Genomic DNA, 18,522 nt, shown 5'->3' on the forward strand with positions numbered 1-18,522 from the left:
CATATTGGATATTGATTCAAAGCATGTACCACCCTTTGGAGAACTCTGTCCCAGTCCTCCAGGCTGCTGCCATCTTGTTGATGTTTTAACTGTGTCTTCAAAAGACCATTTAATCTATCGGGCTTGCTATTTCAGTGGATTTTACGATCATGGGCCCACTGTTGCACTTCTCTGGCTGTAAAGTGAGGTCTTTGGTCAGAAGCTATAGTGGTATTTTGTGTTTTAATAAATATAGCTTGTCTGAGCATCAGTGGGCAAAGCAGCCATACTAGTCAGCCATATTGGCCAAGGAATGGTGGAATATACCTTTAATCCCAGGACTCCAAATCCCAAAGGTCTCTTCTGTAGTTCACCTATAGAAGCCCGAAAAAGGCTCCAAACAGCATGTCTTTCTGCTACTGATACCTCAGGAACCATTAGGTCTGTTGGATCCAAGTGGTAGAGGATCCGTACTTACTTACTGGGCCAATGTTACCTGATAGGGGCTGGTCAAGGAATTAAACCTCAGACTCAGGATGGAGAGGCCCCAGCAAGGCTAAGACTATAACAGTTTTTACGAAAGCAATCAGACTTTTTATACCCTTATCAGAAACAGAATATAGTAATTGCCAGGATCAATATAGCTGTATTTGCCAAGGTAAAATGACATTTGCAAACTATACAGGGTATACCCACGATTAATGTCTAAGATCAACTTTCTATCAAGTTTCCATGGTTTCTTAACTTCTAAAGGAACATACAGAGAAAGACAAAGTGGCCTGAATGCTTCACTGCCTGAGGGGGTGCCTTGGTTTCTCAGGAACTGAAAGGCACACAGTGCCCCAGGAGTCACAGACTCTAACCTGATGCATGCCTCTCCATTGTTTCCTGCAGTAGGATTTGTTGAAGATCCTTCTGTTGTTCCAGCCCTGACTCAAAGCAAGCAGCTTTCCCAGACACTTGGGTCTATGTGTAGGAGTGACACATCTAAGTGAGGAATGTGCTGTCTCCAGAATCCAAATGGCCCCACTAAAGGCTGTGTTTGCTTGTTGGTGGGAAGGGCAGATTCACCTCTGCCTGCCCCACACCACTGGATTCCTAAGAATTTCACTGAGGTAGAGAGTCCTTGAATATTGGTTGGATTTATTTCCCATCCTCTGATGGACATATATGTTACCAAGTCCAAAGTGGTTGTTATCTCCTGCTCACTGGGTCCAAACAACATATCAAAATGGTGCACCAATGTGGTGTTTTTGTGCAACAGACAGACAAGATTCCTTTGAAAAAATTTTTGACACAGATCCGGTGTTTATATATCCTTCAGGTAAAATTGTAAAGGTATACTGGAAGTCTTGCCAACTGAAAGTAAATTGCTTCTGGCAGTCCTGATGGATAGTTATCGAGAAAAGGTCATTTGCCAAATCAATAGCTGCATACCACATGCCAATAGATATGTTAATTTGCTTAAGTAAGGACACCACATCTGGTGCTGCAGCTGTAATTGGAGTTACTACATGATTGAGTTATTGATAGTCAAGTGTCAGTATCCATGATCCATCTATTTTTTGCACTGGCCAGGTAAGAGAGTTAAAGGGAGATGTGGTTTAGCAGACAATGAAGGATCGATTTCCTCAGTCAGTGGTGGAAAAGGCAGTATTTCAGGGGTTGGAGAGACCTGAGATAAACCCTTGAGAATCTGAGGGCTCAAAGTTCTCAGCCTCAATGGGGTTCTCCCACATATCTCCACCCCAAGTTACAGGATCTCATTTGTTAACAACTAATGCCCTTATTTTAAACTCTGAGACCCTCTCATAATGAGACTTGAATTTTTGCTGTAATTCAGTCAGTCTTATAAGGAGGCCTTTGCTTTGATTTTCTGAAACTTGAGCCCTGTGGCAGAGAAGATTCTTTTCCTGGGCACAATTCTCAGGGTGGGTGAATCAGGATAACCAAATACATTTGTTCCCTTAAGTTTGTAAAATAATTCAATAATTCATGACTACAGGAAGGAGAAAAGCAGAAGGCACAGGCAAGGTTGGACTGTGGTATTGTTGTTTCTTGGCTTTCAAGGCATTGTAGGCAGCAGGCATTAATGTGGTGCATATAATACAGGCAGGCAAAACACTATACATACAAATTAAAAATTTAAAAAAACTAGAAACAACAAAAATGAGTACACTTCTACTTGGCATTCCAATGTGGATAAGGGAAACTTCACAAGCTTCATTCTTAGATGAAGAACTACAGGCAATTAGTGGTTGCTAAGGGAGGGAGACTCAAGTCTTCTCCATGAAGGAGCTCCCAAAAGTTCATCCAATCCCAAGCAATCAGCCCTAAATATATCAACAAGTAACACTAAATGGACTCAGTGGCTGTACATGCGAGTACGTATATTTAATAATAATAAAGTTAGAGATCATGAACTTGAAAAAGAGTGGGGAGCACATGGGAGGAGTTGCAGAGGGTGGGAAAGATGACACAAATTGGGTACCTATAAAATTTTCAAAAATTAAAAAAGTGTATTTACAGGCAACATCTGGCAGAGGGCGATGTTGGACCGGGAAAAGACCTGTGGTTCTGACTCAACCAGTCAAAGGCAGTGCGTTCCTCTTCACTGCTGGGGTTTCTACAGGGTTCCACTATATTTGTTTCAGCTGGACCACCAGAAAGGGGACTATGGGGACTGGCAGAGCAACAATTTACATGTGTCACTGTTACTTTTTTGTATGTGGAGGCCTCTGACTGGGGCATGCCAATGACCACTGTGAAACTGGTGGTGTGGGATCATAATACAGTTCTATATACATTCAGATCTGGAGGCTACGTTACACTGGATTACCCTCAGGCCCTCCCCCTCTTCCAGACCATTAGCTTCCCCTCCCCATTACTGAACATGCTCCAAAACCATATCCATTTCAGGAGCTGAGGAGATCTGTCAGCTATGAGTAGCAGAAGACTTAGCACTCATCCTGGGAGGGGAAGAGTCTAGTTGCAGGGAGTGGGCAAGTCAGTCCATTAGTCTGTAGCCCTTGCTCCAGACTGCAAACTACTCTGTGGCTATGACCTCAGCACGCAGAGAACCTGGGCCCTGAAGCTTCCTGTCCTGGAAATGGCTGTCAGACTCTGACACCTTCTCTGCCCTTTGCACCCAGCACAATGTTCCTTGCCTCTAAGTTAGCATTTGGCTGTGCTTGCTCTAAACCCTTAGAACTTTATGTTTGCTCTTGCATTTGAACAATGCACCTACTACCTATTGCTCAAACAAAAGTTCTTTCAGTGTTTTTAGTCCACTATGAAAAGCTCTCAGAGATCAAGGTTCTGATTTTGGGTATGATTTACCAGGGCCACACTGCCTTTCAGCTAGAGACACAAAACTGCTGCGTGCCATTAAAAAATGTCCCTTTTGCTGCCTGCCTACTTGCCATCTGTTTACTAATTCAGGGCCATGAGGGGTACACCCACATACTGAGACAATGGGGATGTTCTTTCGGGAACTCACCAAGGCCAGCTGGACTGGGTCTGAAAAAGCATGGGATAATAACGGACTCACTGAACATAGCGGACATTGAGGACTGCTGAGAAGTCAAGAACAATGGCATTGGGTTTTGATCCTTCTGCACATACTGGCTTTGTGGGAGCCTAGGCTGTTTGAATGTTCACCTTAATAGACCTGGAAGGAGGTGGGAGGTCCTTGGACTCCCCACAGGGCAGGGAACCCTGACTGCTCTTAGGGCTGATGAGAGAGGGGGAATTGATTGGGGGACGGGGAGGGATATGGGAGGCGGTGGCGGAGAAGAGACAGAAATCTTAAATAAATAAATAAATAAATAAATGAAACTAATTCCAGTCCTTCCTCTAGGGCTAACCCTCTAGTCAGTTCTCAACCTTCCTGATTCTGTGACCCTGTCAGTTCTGGGTAGTCCTCTGTGGGTGTCTGCATGTGGGTAGATAGAGGAGCGGTCTCCAGTTCCTAAGACCATCAGAAATAAGTGTTTTCTCATGGTCATAGGTGACTACTGTAAAAATGTCATTCAACCCTGGGGTCGTGACCCACAGCTTGAGAACCACTGCTATAAACTACATTACCAGATAAAACCTTGGAACCCCACAGGTTCCCTTCATTCCTCACCTCAACCCTATCACTCAGGCGAGAACTTTCTCTACTATACCCCAGGACTCGTAAACTTCCATGGTTACATTCTTTTGACTCAGTTTCCTTTCCAGACAATCTTCAGCATCCTGTTGTCCCTGTCAAAACTTCTGGTCTAGGGCTTCATTTTGTCCTTACAAGCTAGTTACACTGTCCCCCTCTCAGGCATGCTGGCAAAGACAGGAGATTGGGGTCAGAGGCAAAGAGCTCACCTTGAAGGTGCAGAAGGCAGCTTTGCATCAGTCCTCCATACGTCCAGTCCCACAGGGAGAAACACAGGGGCCTGGATGGTACCAGGTATGAGTGGGCTTCTGTTGCATTTGAAAAATCCTCAGCATGAGGAATGTACTACACTTAGAGCAGACAGTTTGGGCTATTCTCGAGTCTGAAGGGTACTAGTTAGACAAACACAGAGATAGTGCAAATTGTTCTTAGGCCTACAGTCACAGAGTAGCTACCAGCGTGCAGCCTCCCTCCCATGGTCCCCACCTCCTGGATGAGGGACAGTGTGACCTGTAGCTGACAGACCTCCTCGGCTCCTGTAACAGATATGTTTTAGGAGCATTTTCTGTAATGGGTAAGTAAAGCTAAAGGTCCCAAGTGAGTGGTTCCTGTTTGCAATTCAGTGTAATCTCTCCAGATCTGAATGGATAAAGGAACTGTTTCACACTGGTCTTAAATACACAGCAGATGAACAGGCATACAAGGATTCCAGAATGAGTTTCTTCCAGCTATTATCTTCATGCTATTCTGTTTACTTGTGTGTCTCTTAACCTGTTTATAAGCTGATGTCTCATGAAGAGTAGGCCCTTGCAGAAGAAGCACCAGGGAAACAAGGGACTAGGAGATGTAGAAATCCTGACTAAGAACACTGCCAAATTAGCTTCAAAGACTGAAGAATAATTCCTCCAGAACTTTGGGCCACCATTCAGTTTGTCAACTATTTCAATTATAAGCAGACTTCAGACTTCAGTGAATACCATAAGAGCCATGTTCTTTACTAACTGTTGTAGGGATCAATGCCCAATACTGAAGAAAAAAGACAAACAAAATGAAAAACTGCTGCTTCTAAAATAACAACTGCCACAAAAAGCAGTCTAGGTGAGAGCCACTTTTGTCTTTCTAGAAGCCTCATCTATGGGCTCTGATGATGTTATAGGAACCAACAAGGCAACAGTAGCTAAAGAGAGGATGCCACAATTATGGCCCAGTGCTATGCTGAGGTGAGGGAAGGCTCTAAGAGCTGAGCAAAGGGACAGCCTTTCCCTATGCAATTATGTCAGCTCCACCCCCACTGGTCCCACTTCCTACCATGGTTTAATGTTAGGTTCCAAAGTTTTACGCTTTGGAGACTAACCATAACAATTTTAAAATAACTGAACTTCAGTAAGCCTCAGGTCAGGCAACAGGTTATCTAGGACTGAAAAAATAAAGATGAGACTAGTTATTGTGGAATATTATTTAAGATGTGTTACATTTGTTTATGCCGTGGAACATTTGTTTAATGATGCAAAGATGTCCTGCATTCTTTTATGTAAATTTGTTTAACTCTGTGAAGCTGTGTTACTTTGCCTGTCTAAAACACCTGATTGGTCTAATAAAGAGCTGAATAGCCAATAGCAAGGCAGGAGAAAGGATAGGCAGAGCTGGCAGGCAGAGAGAATAAAAGAGGAGAAATCTGGGGACAGGGAGACCAAGGAGCAAGAAAAGAAGGGGTCAGTCAACCCACCACACAGCCATACATGAAATACTAAGGAAAGAAAAGTCACATAGAAACAGAGAAAGGCAAAATAGAGAGGCAAAAGGTAGACAGGATAGTTTACAAAAACCTGGCTAGAAACAAGCCAAGCTAAGGCTGGGCATTTATAAACAAGAATAAGTCTCTGTGTAATTTATTTGGAAGCTAGGTGGCAGGGCCCCCAGAGAGCAGAGTCAAAAGAGTAAAACAAAGAACTGCAACTAGTGGCTACAAAAGATACCTTGAAGGAAGGACTTAGCATGTGAACTCTGGAGGTGTTTTCAGATCCACACAATGAAAGGCATACATAAAAGGCACGATGCTAAGGTACTCAGTGGCATCTAGTGGCCTGGAACTGATGCACATACCCTGAAGGTGGAACACAAAGGGCTGTGTTCACTGGAAACCAGAGAACAAGGTGGTGAGAGGCATGACCTTCTATTTACAAGGCATACATTTTTTCCTCCCAATTTCACAAAACAGAAATTGAAGTTCTATATTACCTTTCCTCTTCTTCTATTAGATTTTAAGGAAATGACATTTTCCTCACAAAGCTAGAGAAATGAAAATGAGCACTAAATTCATAATTTTAATACTTGTCATATAATGAAATCGAGTTTATCTAATTTCATAATTTTAATGTAGTATCATATAGTGAATTCAATCTTTGGGGTGTACAATGTTCAGCAAATTTTAATAGAGTATTATATAGTGAATTCAAATTTATCTTTGGGGTGTACAATGTTCAACAAATGGGCTACTATAAAAAATATTAGGCACTAATCAATTAAATGGCAGAACCAAATTAATAGCATCATTTTGGAGGGTATTTAACATAAAGCAAAATTTACTTCCTAATTAGTTTAAAATGAAGTTTATGATTTAGTGAGACAAAATGGAAATAGTTTAAGTAATAAATGTTTAATCAAAGAATTTTACATATTATCAACAGCATTCATTTGGCCAAACATCTACAGGTCTGTAGAACCCTACTGTATATAAAGTGGGAATGTATCAAGTATAGACTATGAAAGTGCAAATAACAAGTCAAGGTTAGATTAATTTTTTTTTTACATTATAAAATTAAAGTTGTTTACAAAATAGGCTTTGCCAAACTTTATTACTGAATTGGAAAGTCAATGACTGTGCTGTTTTTAAAATATGTACCAAGGAAGTACAAACCGGAAAATGATAGTTTTACACCCAGGAAACCAGTACATCATGACAGGCACTGCACAGGGCAAGGGGACAGAGGCCCAGCTCACATGGTCTCCACAGGCCCCTCCTCTCCTCACTGCGGCTGTGCAAGATGTCTCTAGGGATACAAGTGCTTTCTACTGGAAAAGTTACACCCTGGTCTAGAAACTTTATGGTGTTCATATTTTTAATCCAAATTAAAAATTCTTTAAGACTATTTCAGTTTAACATACAGTAATACACTATAGACAAAGTTTGCATTTGCCCCACTAACTTTAAAGGGACTCATATCAATGCTGTGATAACTGGAGAAATAAAAACTATTAGGAACTCTTGATATCCATGAATAATTACCAGTAAATACTCAGGTACAATGTTTTGGCCATTTGAAATCAAAGTACATGAATATTTCAAAAACAAGGTTTGAAAAAGAGGTAATAAGAACAATAATTATGGACATCAATATGAAAGACAATCTTCTACCTGGCCTAGGACTTACCTGTACAAACTCAGTATAGAAATTTTGGTTTCTGGTAACAATGGCAAAGCACTACATGGAGTGCTCCTTGTATCTATTTTGCTTATGTTATGCTAGCTTTAATAATAATAAGTAAAAGAGCCATTCCAACAGTTTACTCTAGTATTAATGACACACTGTACCACTGTATCTTAACTAGAACTAAGACCAGTATTTCTTCACAGTAGGACACTGGTAACTAGGAGGTTGGGTTGTCAATACTAAACAGTGATCACACAGCAGATGAGTTCTGCACAAGAGAACAAACACAGCAGCATTTGCTATCTAGGCAAACAAATTGAACACTTAGTTGTCATAGTTACTGTAAAGGCAAGGCCATGGGTGGTTTCATGGAGGTCTTTGCAATTCATAGCAGAGTTACTTCAGAAGAGACATTGAAATTTGAATTACTGACTTACTTAACTGGCAACTACCCATTTAGGTTAGGCAAAGGCACGGTAACATGTTGTGTAGGATGTTGTATTGAATTTTTTAATAACTATGGGATTTACTGTAACTCATGAAAACTCCAGTTTTTCTATGTTATAAAACACCATTAAAAGTAATTGCACCCATTAGTAATTAGAATGCACTGTAAAATTGTGAAAAGAAAGAACTATGATTGCACTTCCAATAAAGTGTCTCTTAAATACAGCACCGCTGTTGCTAATCAACTGTATTTTAATATTAAAATAAACTGTTTTAACAGCAGCATTAGCTTTAGTTTACTTAAGCTACAGGCTACATTTATTTAAATGCAGTCTCCATGGCAACAAAAGCCCATTAAATTCTGGAACATCATTACTACCGAGTGGCACCTTTTACTCCCCGACAACGCTGACACTGCCCTGGAGCACACTAGGATGCTGCACACCTGAACGTCTTGTTAGTCAGCGCTGGAGTCAGAGTTTGGCACAATTGGACGGTGAATAGACATGAGAAGGAATCTTTGATCCATGTGGGAAAAAGAAAGTCACACTGTGGTAGACAGGTACTAGAAGCAGCACAGACACCACAGCTCACACTGCTGGGACAACAAGGGACATAGACATAGACACTGAGGACACACTCTATCAGTCCAGCTTTTAAAATGAAGAAAACGTCTCACTGTTTTAAAAAAGAGGAAAGCCATCAGAGGATTAAGGAGTAAGCTTTTGATATAAGTGGTCAACTTAATACTGTCAACCCCAGGCTAGACAGAGCACTGCATTCTCTGAGAACGTGGATGTCAACCCATTATTCCATTGTGTTCTCTCCTGCTCTTCTTTTGTCATGGAAAAAGGGACAAACACAAAAGAAAATTACCTGTAAGGTTAAAATCGACGCTGAAGCTATCATCCGAGGGAACACCTTTGCATTCAATCCTAACATCAATGGTTTATAACTGAGTTCAAACTGAGTGAATCAAAGTCTCTATAAAGCAAACTCCACCTAACATACCCCCTGTACTGCGATTCACCTGGAGAGCAAACACGTGCCACTCATACTAAATGTACGTGCTCGAGCCAGTCACTTGAGGTTTGAGGGGTTTGACTGGCAGCATCTGACAGATCCCCTCTGCTGACTGCCTCATTGCTACTGTCACCAACTTGAGACAACTCTTCCCCGGCCAGAATATTCTCTTCCCGAGGTTTTTCTTCCCTCTGGGTTCTTTCGCCTTCATGGACACCAGCAATTTTGGACACCGAGTCTTCTGGAGACACCAGTCTCACATCCCTCACACCTTCTGACCCAGCTCTGACACAGGGAAGCTGAGGCTCTGCACTCATTTCCATGGCTGTTGCTGGAGGAATCAGGGCGATGCTCTGAGGGTTCATGTCATGAAACCAAGCCATAATATTGCCAAGAAGATTGTCACTGGCACTGGGGTCCTGGCCAGCTGAGTCAAGGTCACTGGAAGAGGGACAAAAATCACTTCTCGGTTCACTGAGAGGTCGTGAACTCAAAGTGTCAGTTGAAAATGGGTCGCCGTCTGCTCCCAGTCTCATGAGGCTGTCACCAAGTTCCAGTAGCTCAGAGCTGCTTACTGTAGCCCGAGGACTGTCTGTGCTCCTGGGTACAGAGTCTAGCCGCGAAGGTAAAGAAGTGCCTATGGCTCCCAGGGATACCTCGTTATTAAGGAAGTCTCTGGTTTCATCATCGATGGCCAGTCCAGACTCTTGCAGTGACAACTGTATAGCAAGAAGTATATTGGGGTCATCTTCATCTAAGGAACTCAGAGCCTGAGGCAATGAAAAATAAAGTCACATTAAAATTTGACTAAAGGAAACATTACTTAACCTAATCACACTTACCAGTTTCCTTTCTCAGATAATTAATACTACTTCTAATTCTACAAGTTACTTTACATATTTACATCTTACCATTTTCTCCTTGCCTTTGATAAAAGGGAAAATATACCTAACATAAACCTGAAATACAAGAAGACTTTTTATCCTTTATCATTAAAACAAAACTACCATATTAGGAAGAAAGAGGAAACCAGTAAAAGTAAACCCCACAAACCACTGAGCAGAGAAGGAACAAAAGCATGGTGTCACGCCACCAGCAAGGTTACCTGCAGAGAGTCCTGGTTTCCAGAGCGACTGGCAGGGCTGTAGTCTCGAAGGGAAGAGCTATGCAGCACACTCATGGATGCAGAGCTTACCACGGATGCACCAGGCCTGAGGCTGCTGCCACCTTCTGGCATATCTGCTTGAAAGTAATTTGCACCACAGACAATTTAGCGACAAGGAGACACAGCTGTCTTCATACACCTCTAAACTGGCAGGTCTCCTTTAATGCTAGTGAAAACTCACATTCATATCCACTTCATTTCCTGCCCTTTTTAGCAGGTCTGATTGTAAACAATAACAGGTATCTAGTGTGATCACTGCAAATCTGTGAGCATTTTTTAGACTGTTTGCAATCTATGACTTTCATTAATGCAGGTTCTACTGTTTACTCCTTTTTCCTGAGTTACAATGAATTTCAGTATTTTTATCTTCAGATTTCATAAAATTAAACAGTTCTGGAATGACAATAGCCTCAAGAACCAATCGGCAGTTCAATTGATTCTGTTATTACAGTCTATGATGTGGGAGGTGATGTATACTGTGAATATATTTATTGTCATTAGTTAATAAAGAAGCTGCTTCCGGCCAATGCTTAACAGAGTAAAGCCAGGCTAGAAGATTATATATATATATATAATCTTTAATCATATATAAAGTAGGCAGAGTCAAGGAGGAGCTATGAAGCTGCTGCAGGAGACAGATGCCAAATGTCGGATGGAACCTTACTGTAGGTAGGCCACAAGGACATGTCAATACATAGATTAATAGAAATGGGTTAGTTTAGGATATAAGAGTTAGCTAGAATTAGGCTTAAGCTATTGGCCAAACAGTATTGCAATTAATATAGTTTTTCTGTGTTTATTTCATGTCTGGGCAGCAGGGAAATGAATGAGAAGTCTCTGCAAACTGATTGGCGTGCCAACCGTGTGCCAGCTAAATTCACATAAAACCTGAGAGAGCTTATAAAAAATTCTAGACACACAAAAAAACCAAAGTTTAGCTGCATTTTTTTTTTTTCGGATGGGCTCTGTTCACTGGTGGCAAGCAGGGGCACAGTGGCTCATTTAAGAGAGGTCTTCCTGATTTATCATTAGCAGCTAACAAAAAAACAAAAACACAACACACAGCCCCTTTAAAAAGGCTTCCTGGTAGCTGGGTGGTGGTGGCGCACGCCTTTAATCCCAGCACTCGGGAGGCAGAGGCAGGCGGATCTCTGGGAGTTTGAGGCCAGCCTGGTCTACAAGAGCTAGTTCCAGGACAGGCACCAAAGCTACAGAGAAACCCTGTCTCGAAAAACCAAAAAGGCTTCCTGGTTCGTGCTAGTTGAATGAATAGCTCTGGCCCTTTCAGGAGACCGAGCACTTAAATGGGGTCTGTGACCAGTGTGTTACAAATAGCTTAATGTTGACACAGACCTGCTACAACCCTGGAGCTGGGGCAATGTGCATGACTCTCACCACCATGTTGGACTGGGTGGAGCCAACAGGCAGTGCTGTGGAGTGGGTCCTGGCAATGCCTGTCATTTAAAAACTAATTACAGATACACACGCAATAAAGACAAATTCAGATAGAAAAGACCTCTAAATGGGTCACAGTGTTGGATAAATGTATGTAGGCTTGAGAGAGAGAGGAAAAAGAGTGTAGACAGTTGTAATATAAAAGAGTACAAACAGTCTTGGATTAAAGGCATAAATATTAAACTTGTAGAAAAAGTAATAGAGTAAGAAAAATAAGCCATATTAAAATGGAATATACATAGAGAATCTGGATTATGTATATTTGAGTAAAGTACAGAGCGACATTTCATTATATGTGCTGCTAAGCTAAACCAACATATATATTTTAAAGGTATCTTGACTTCAAAATTTAGGGCTAAGGATATGTTGCTTTGGAAAAGAGGTTCTACTTTTGTTTCTACAGAGGATGAGAACCTGTGGGTTTGATCAAAGAAGACCCCCTGAAACAATGGCCTAGATGATCTAACATCCATGTTGGTTTTAGGACTGCTGGCCAAGATGGACCTACCACACAGGATATCCCATGACAGACCTGATTAATAGCGCCACCTCCCAATCAGCAGGAAGTAGTCTAGACAACAATCCTAAATTCCCTAAATGATTGTTTATGTTTATTTACATTTAAAGGGGGATATGCTATAGATTGAACAATTTGCGTTGGTATGGATCATGGTCTGCTGATACAAATTTTAGGTCAATTTTGTTATATGTATATTTCTGCTCTTGATTAAGGTATTATGCTTGTGCAGCTCATTTAAAAATATAATGTATAATTAAGAAATACATTATTATTAATAAATAATCATCTATAATAGTCAAGCTTGTAGTCATGTTAGTTAGGTTTCTAGATATTTAGAGATATATTTAGGTTAGATAGATAATCTTCAAACCTTTCAAAGACCTAAGGGATATGACATTTAAAATGTTTTATGAACTTAAGACTTTTCATGATAATGAGACACATCTGCTTCTGGCAGCACCAATCTACTTCAAGAGGATGATGGTCACTGAAGAGGCTCCTGATGGAGTTTGTTAGCCGTTTGGGCAAGAAACTGCTCTTGCCTGGACTGCTTGATGTTATGCTGTATGAACTGGACATGCAGGACCCACAGAAAAATGACTGCTGAACTTGCCTAAAAGTGAGACCGTCCTTCGGGGTTCCTGCTTCATGAAAGAGTCTGCCAGACATTCTGCAGGATACAGAAGAAAGCAACTGATGAACTTTGCCAATAGAAGGCATAAGAGATCTTCAAATTTCCTGCTTCATGGAAAAGTCTGCTGGATACTATGGGCTGAAGATGGGTGCCCCAATGTTATAAAAGAACTTTGGGTGACTGGCCAGGCAGTGAGATGTCTCTGTCATTTCTAGAGTTTTGGAAGTTGCTTACAACGCACTTCCTGTTAACTTAGGTAATATTATATCCTTCTGGGGTCTTTGATGGAGTTGAAGAATAAATAGTTCTAGTTAGTTTTCCTTAGTTATAATAAAAGATAGATTAGATATAAAACTTTAGACTCACAAAGATAAGATAGATGATAGACTATTTTTCTTAATTTACCAAATGCAAATGGACTAAATATTGTAACTAATTCTTGGTTGATAACAGTTTTGTTGTATCTAATGTATTAAAGTTAAAACTTTCCTTTTAATTTAGACAGAAAAGGGGAGGTGATATATGCTGTGAATGTTTTATTGTCATTGATTAATAAAGAAGCTGCTTTCGGCCAATGGCTTAACAGAGTAAAGCCAGACTGGAAGAGAAATATATAGAGAGAGCAGGCAGAGTCAGGGAGAATTTAGATGCTGCAGGAGACAGATAATGAACACCAAATGGAACCTTACCCGTAGGCCACAACCATGTGGAGATACACAGATTAATAGAGATGGGTTAATTTAAGATATAAGAGCTAGCTAGAAATATTCATAAGCTAATAGGTCAAGAAATGTTGTAATAATCCAGTTTGTGTGTGGTTGTTTCGGGCCTAGGTGGCTGGGAATCAAACAAGCAGCCTCTGCCTATAAGTCTAGGTACGTTTAATGAATATTTTTAACATTTTTAAAGTCAAATATTTAAAATAATCCTGTTTAAGAATGCTTCTGGGAACATGATCCCTTGAGAAATTTGAATCTTTTATTCACTGTTTCCTATTCTGGTAGGATGCATCTCACCTTAAGAGTCCAATTAAATGCAGAAAAAAAAAACTGAAGCATATCCTAATGGTATCAAGAGCTTCCCTTTCTGAGCAGCCACAGTGCTTTACCTGCATGTCCTAACTGGATGCTCATTTTAGAATAAAGAAGACAGAGACCGTAAGTGCCTTGATTAAAGTTACACAGCAGAGATAGGTGCGATAAACCTAGGATGTTCCTACTTGATTCCTCAACGCCATGGTTTTCTAAGAGACTATGATACCTGCCATGCCAGGAGCTCACCAAAAGTGCTTTCGCTTGGTTCATCAGGATCTGTAGGGTTACTGAGCAGACTGTGCACGTCTCCTCGACGGCGCTGTTGTCTGTGCCTCCTCCGGTACTGAAATTCAGCATATTCCTGCATAAACCAAAGGTTATAAAATACAGGAGAGCATGCAAATTGTAAAAATGTAAATAAAACAAAAATTCCTCCAGGAGGAAAAAAAATGTATGATTTTACACACACTATAAAATCACTTACTTTAGAAAAGGGAACTTTAAGTTTAGCCAAGCCAAGGAAATAAAAAAGGCAGAAAGCAAAATGCAAAATTTCTAACAGTCACAGATGCTTCTACCGGGACACCTGCAAACTCCAGAGCTCTAACTGTTACTTCAAGGGTCTTGTTACCTAAAGTTACCATTGATATCACAGTAATGTTAATCACAGTATAGGTTCTCTGGGGGTCTAGTTTCTAAGTGCTTGTGACATATGCAAGAAGTATAGGTGGGGAAGAAGAGGAGGGGGACGGCAGCAGGAAAACCAGATAGAAATACTGGTAAGCCAGAGAGTCTTTGTGACTACTACTTATCAACTCACAAGTCAAAAGTATAGCTGAAAAGAAGTATGTTACATGCTAGCTTTCAAATACATCATTGAGTTTTCTTTTCTCATTATTCAATGCCCAGGTTAGTTACAACATAGGAGTATTCACTACGTAGTATTTTAGAAGAAGACAGACTAAAACAAGATGTCCATACATTTGTTTTACATTTATGGTAATAGTTTATGATAAGTTTGTTACTACCAAAGGCTATGATCTAAGAATATCTGCTACAGAAATAGGGGAAATGAGAGTCAAAGAGAGGCCACGGTGTACAGCAGCAGACTTTAGAGAATCACTGTTGAATCTCCCAGGGTTAACATGAAGATCCTCAGGCCTGTGAATATCCCAGTTACTTTAGAGTTATTCAAAGTGCTTATAGTGAAAGTAGTAGGGGTAAGAGACCAAGTTAGATATTCTAGACTTTCATACTTTATCCATCTGGCCAATACAGCCCATCTATCTGATCTATCTTTATATATCTAATTCTACCTGTCTATCTATCTGTCTATTTGTCTGTCTGTCTGTCTCCCTACCTACCTACCTACCTACCAATCGGTGTGGCTGGAAACTGAACCTAGGGTATGCTACGCAAACACTCTATCACTGAGCTACAGTTTAGCACATTCCTAAAGTTATTTATTAATATTATTTTTACAATTTATTATCCAATACAATTATTTTTAAGTGCATTTAAAATTGTCTCATGTCACTATTTTCTTGCATATACCTAAATCAAAAAGCTTTCAGGTGATTACAAATGTCCTCAGCAGCTGAGATTTGCATTTGGTTTAAACAAGGCACAGGCCTTTTCACCATTTGCCCTCCTCATTACAAGAATTAAACTCAAGAATTAATGATGTACTATTTTATAAATCACAAAGGAAACAGAAATGGAAAGAAATGTTAAAATAATTCTAAACTCAGATACAACAGTGGCAGTGCCAATTTAAATATGGGAAAACAGCTACCTGACCAAGATTTTTACTAGGTCATATTTTTATTTAGAGTACCAATTGTTCTACAATTTCCTTGTTTTTAAAAATGGTTTATTACGCCAGGCATGGTGGTGTATGCCTTTAATCCCAGCAGTCAGGAGGCAGAAGTAGGTGGATCTCTTGAGTTCATAGGCCAGCCAGGACTACAGAACAAGTTCCGGGACAGCCTGGTGGTATTATATCACTACCAGGCCACAACTCACAACTATACATTTTTATACATAAAATTTACATCTCTACTAACAAACTAGAAGATGTTCTAAATATTTATGCTATAAATTTGACTAAACTCTATGTAGTAATTAATAGCAGTGAAAGGGGAATGTACTGTTAGACTCCAATATAAGGAAGAGCTGAAGGCAGACTCTGCCAGGGCATTTCTGTTACAGAAGAAAGAAAAAGCATTTCTGATCTCAGAGGATTTAAACAGGTGAGGATGCAAATGCAAGTGGGGTTGCATGAAGAAAAACCATGGAGATAACTCCAAACCCCAGAAAAACAATTACCTCAGGTGATGCAAATCCTAAATATTCCCAATCCCATGTTCCACCGGCAAAGCTACAAAGAAATTAGACATACTGTTTGATTCATTATCGGTACTGCAATATTATAACCAGATTCTTACCCTTTAAAATGCTTATTTGCTTATAACTTGCCAAACTCAGGCAGATCCAACTATTAAAATATAATTACTTCCATTATTTTCTCAAATACTAAGTTGCTTTACACTTGTGCAAAATGATGGAGAAAATAAAAATAACCATGTAACATAAAAATATTCTGATTAATTGCATTTTCATTTCATAAGTATAAAAGATATTTAACCATAAATATTTATGTAAAAATAAGGACAAATGACTTTCTAGTGCTATAATTATAAGAAAAAAATGCTTTAATTTATTGCGGCACAAGCAATGGAAGATAATGTGAAATAAAATAAACAAACCAACTTCTCTTTAAAGGATTAATTCAGACCACTAAAGTAGTCTTAAAATACCAGACTTTTAATTTCCTAATACCAAAATACAAATATGAACACAGCAAGCTGGCAAAGATTCCAAATTCTACACCTTAAGATGTTTATGACTGTCATTCCCATTTTGAAATCACATGTCAGAATACTCTGGATTATGAATTCTAATATGTGAAATTAAGCTAACCTTATTTAGTCTGGAGAGCTGCACAATGATAGACAAGCAAAATCATTTTGAAAAAAATTGTATTAAGAAGAAAATATCACCAAAACAACATATTTTTATCAGATACCCATATTGTAAGTATAAATAACTCCCAAAAATATGAATGACAGCACGATTTTAAGAAAAGTCCTGGCACTGGCGGCTCAAACCAGCGAGGTTTCTATATTGCACAAATTTTTACCTGCGCCTGGGAGCATCTGGTGAGTCTGCGGGAGCAACTCCACGAGCTACAGAGGCCAGGAACTCTTGCCTTTTCTGCTGCACAAGGCAAGCTGCTCTGATGATTTTGTGGCGGGGGGTACGGAGATAAGGCCTATTGACTTTTTGGGCAAGGTCTTCAGTGACCATTTCTAGGTCTGTCTACAGAAAGGAGAGACGTAGAGGAGGCTGAATGGTTGGTAAGCAGACACAAAGCATATCTGGTTTCGTAGTCAAGTCAAATTCTTTTGAAGTCAGAAATTACATTTTGAAACAATTTCTCATTTAACATTCTTTCTATTTTGTATATTTTTCAGGTTATGAAAGCATGATATTTTAAGTCATCATGAATGCAAGGAAATAGCATCCATTGATAAACACAATAAGGTAGTGGGTGCAAATCTCCAAGTAGTAGAGAAAGACACATTTAGAACAAATGTGCAGTATATTCAGGGCATTGCATACTCCAGTACACGGCTGCTGCAGTGGAAATGAGGTATGAACAAGGCAAGACTGCTGTGGCTTTAAAAGAAATACAGAATATAAATCAGTGGAGGGCAGCTTAAAAGTTCAGAATAAAAATCACCAGAAAATTGTGGTGGCCTCCAATTACAGGATGATGTAATGAGTTTGGTGAGTTTGGGACTGGCTTAGGAGTTTTTGTTTTAAATATGTAACTTTCTGAGTTCTACTTCTGAAATAAAATGGCAAAGATTAACTTTCTATTCAAGTATGCAATGTAGTTTGTTTCATCTCTAAATATAAAACCTCCATTTTTTAATAAGAAATAGGCCACATTCTACCGTGACCAGTCTGAAATAAACTCATGCTTATAGAAATGTTACATAGTTCAGAACTCATTCAAACTCACATTGACAAATTTAAACACAAAGAAAATTTAGTTCATTAAGGTACTTTTCCCTTTATGTAAAGTTATTTAAAATATAAACAAAACTGTTTTACTACTCACACTTAAAGTCAAAACAATTTAAAATAGCATCTTACTTGCATTAGTTCAAAAATTTCTTTCTTTGTGCTTTTAGGTTCTAAGAAAAATCCATATGGATAAGAACACTTGAGGATGCGTCGAGTTTTTAGGAGCACATGCACCGCATCTTCTATGAAAGTGGTATCTGGACAGCCTCCTTCAGCTGCAAAGCAATTGAATACAGTGAATGTTTCTGCAAATATATAGTTTGACTGAACTAAAATCCTAGATAAACACTTGTGTGAAAGGTACAGGCCCCTGCAGCCCAGAAGCCACGAACACATATTTTCCTGAAGTGTCTTCTAATATGGTCAGGAAATAGTATAGCTCTGGGTCCACCCAAAGATGCTTACTTCATAAAAATAGATTATCCATGACTTAAATTTTGCTGCTGTAGAATTTGTATAAATGCTTTTGTTAAGTTGCTCGCTTAAAAAAATCATAATTATTCCTCTGTAAAAGCAATATTGTAAA

The 18,522-nt window shown here is 39.6% G+C and overlaps 1 protein-coding gene across 8 annotated transcripts in view; it reads right to left on the minus strand.

Annotated features, from left to right (window-relative positions):
- Positions 1-6,769: 6,769 nt before the first annotated feature.
- Ankib1 (ankyrin repeat and IBR domain containing 1) overlaps positions 6,770-18,522 on the minus strand; it is a 157,441-nt gene continuing 145,688 nt past the window's right edge. For 4 of the 8 annotated variants that reach the window (XM_057765633.1, XM_057765571.1, XM_057765590.1 and 1 more), the window contains 7 exons: positions 18,066-18,211; positions 17,044-17,222; positions 16,170-16,221; positions 14,088-14,202; positions 12,787-12,843; positions 10,139-10,272; positions 6,770-9,803 (listed from right to left, as the gene is read on the minus strand). In XM_057765633.1, the coding sequence (XP_057621616.1) occupies positions 9,063-9,803; positions 10,139-10,272; positions 12,787-12,843; positions 14,088-14,202; positions 16,170-16,221; positions 17,044-17,222; positions 18,066-18,211 (1,424 nt within the window). In that variant the 3' untranslated portion in view covers positions 6,770-9,062. Of the gene's footprint in view, positions 9,804-10,138; positions 10,276-12,786; positions 12,844-14,087; positions 14,203-16,169; positions 16,222-17,043; positions 17,223-18,065; positions 18,212-18,522 lie in introns of all 8 variants that reach the window. The other 4 variants (XM_057765599.1, XM_057765625.1, XM_057765607.1 and 1 more) reach the window with 4 other exon arrangements.

This window comes from Chionomys nivalis, chromosome 1, assembly GCF_950005125.1.
Source record: "Chionomys nivalis chromosome 1, mChiNiv1.1, whole genome shotgun sequence".
Taxonomy (NCBI): Eukaryota; Metazoa; Chordata; class Mammalia; order Rodentia; family Cricetidae; genus Chionomys; species Chionomys nivalis.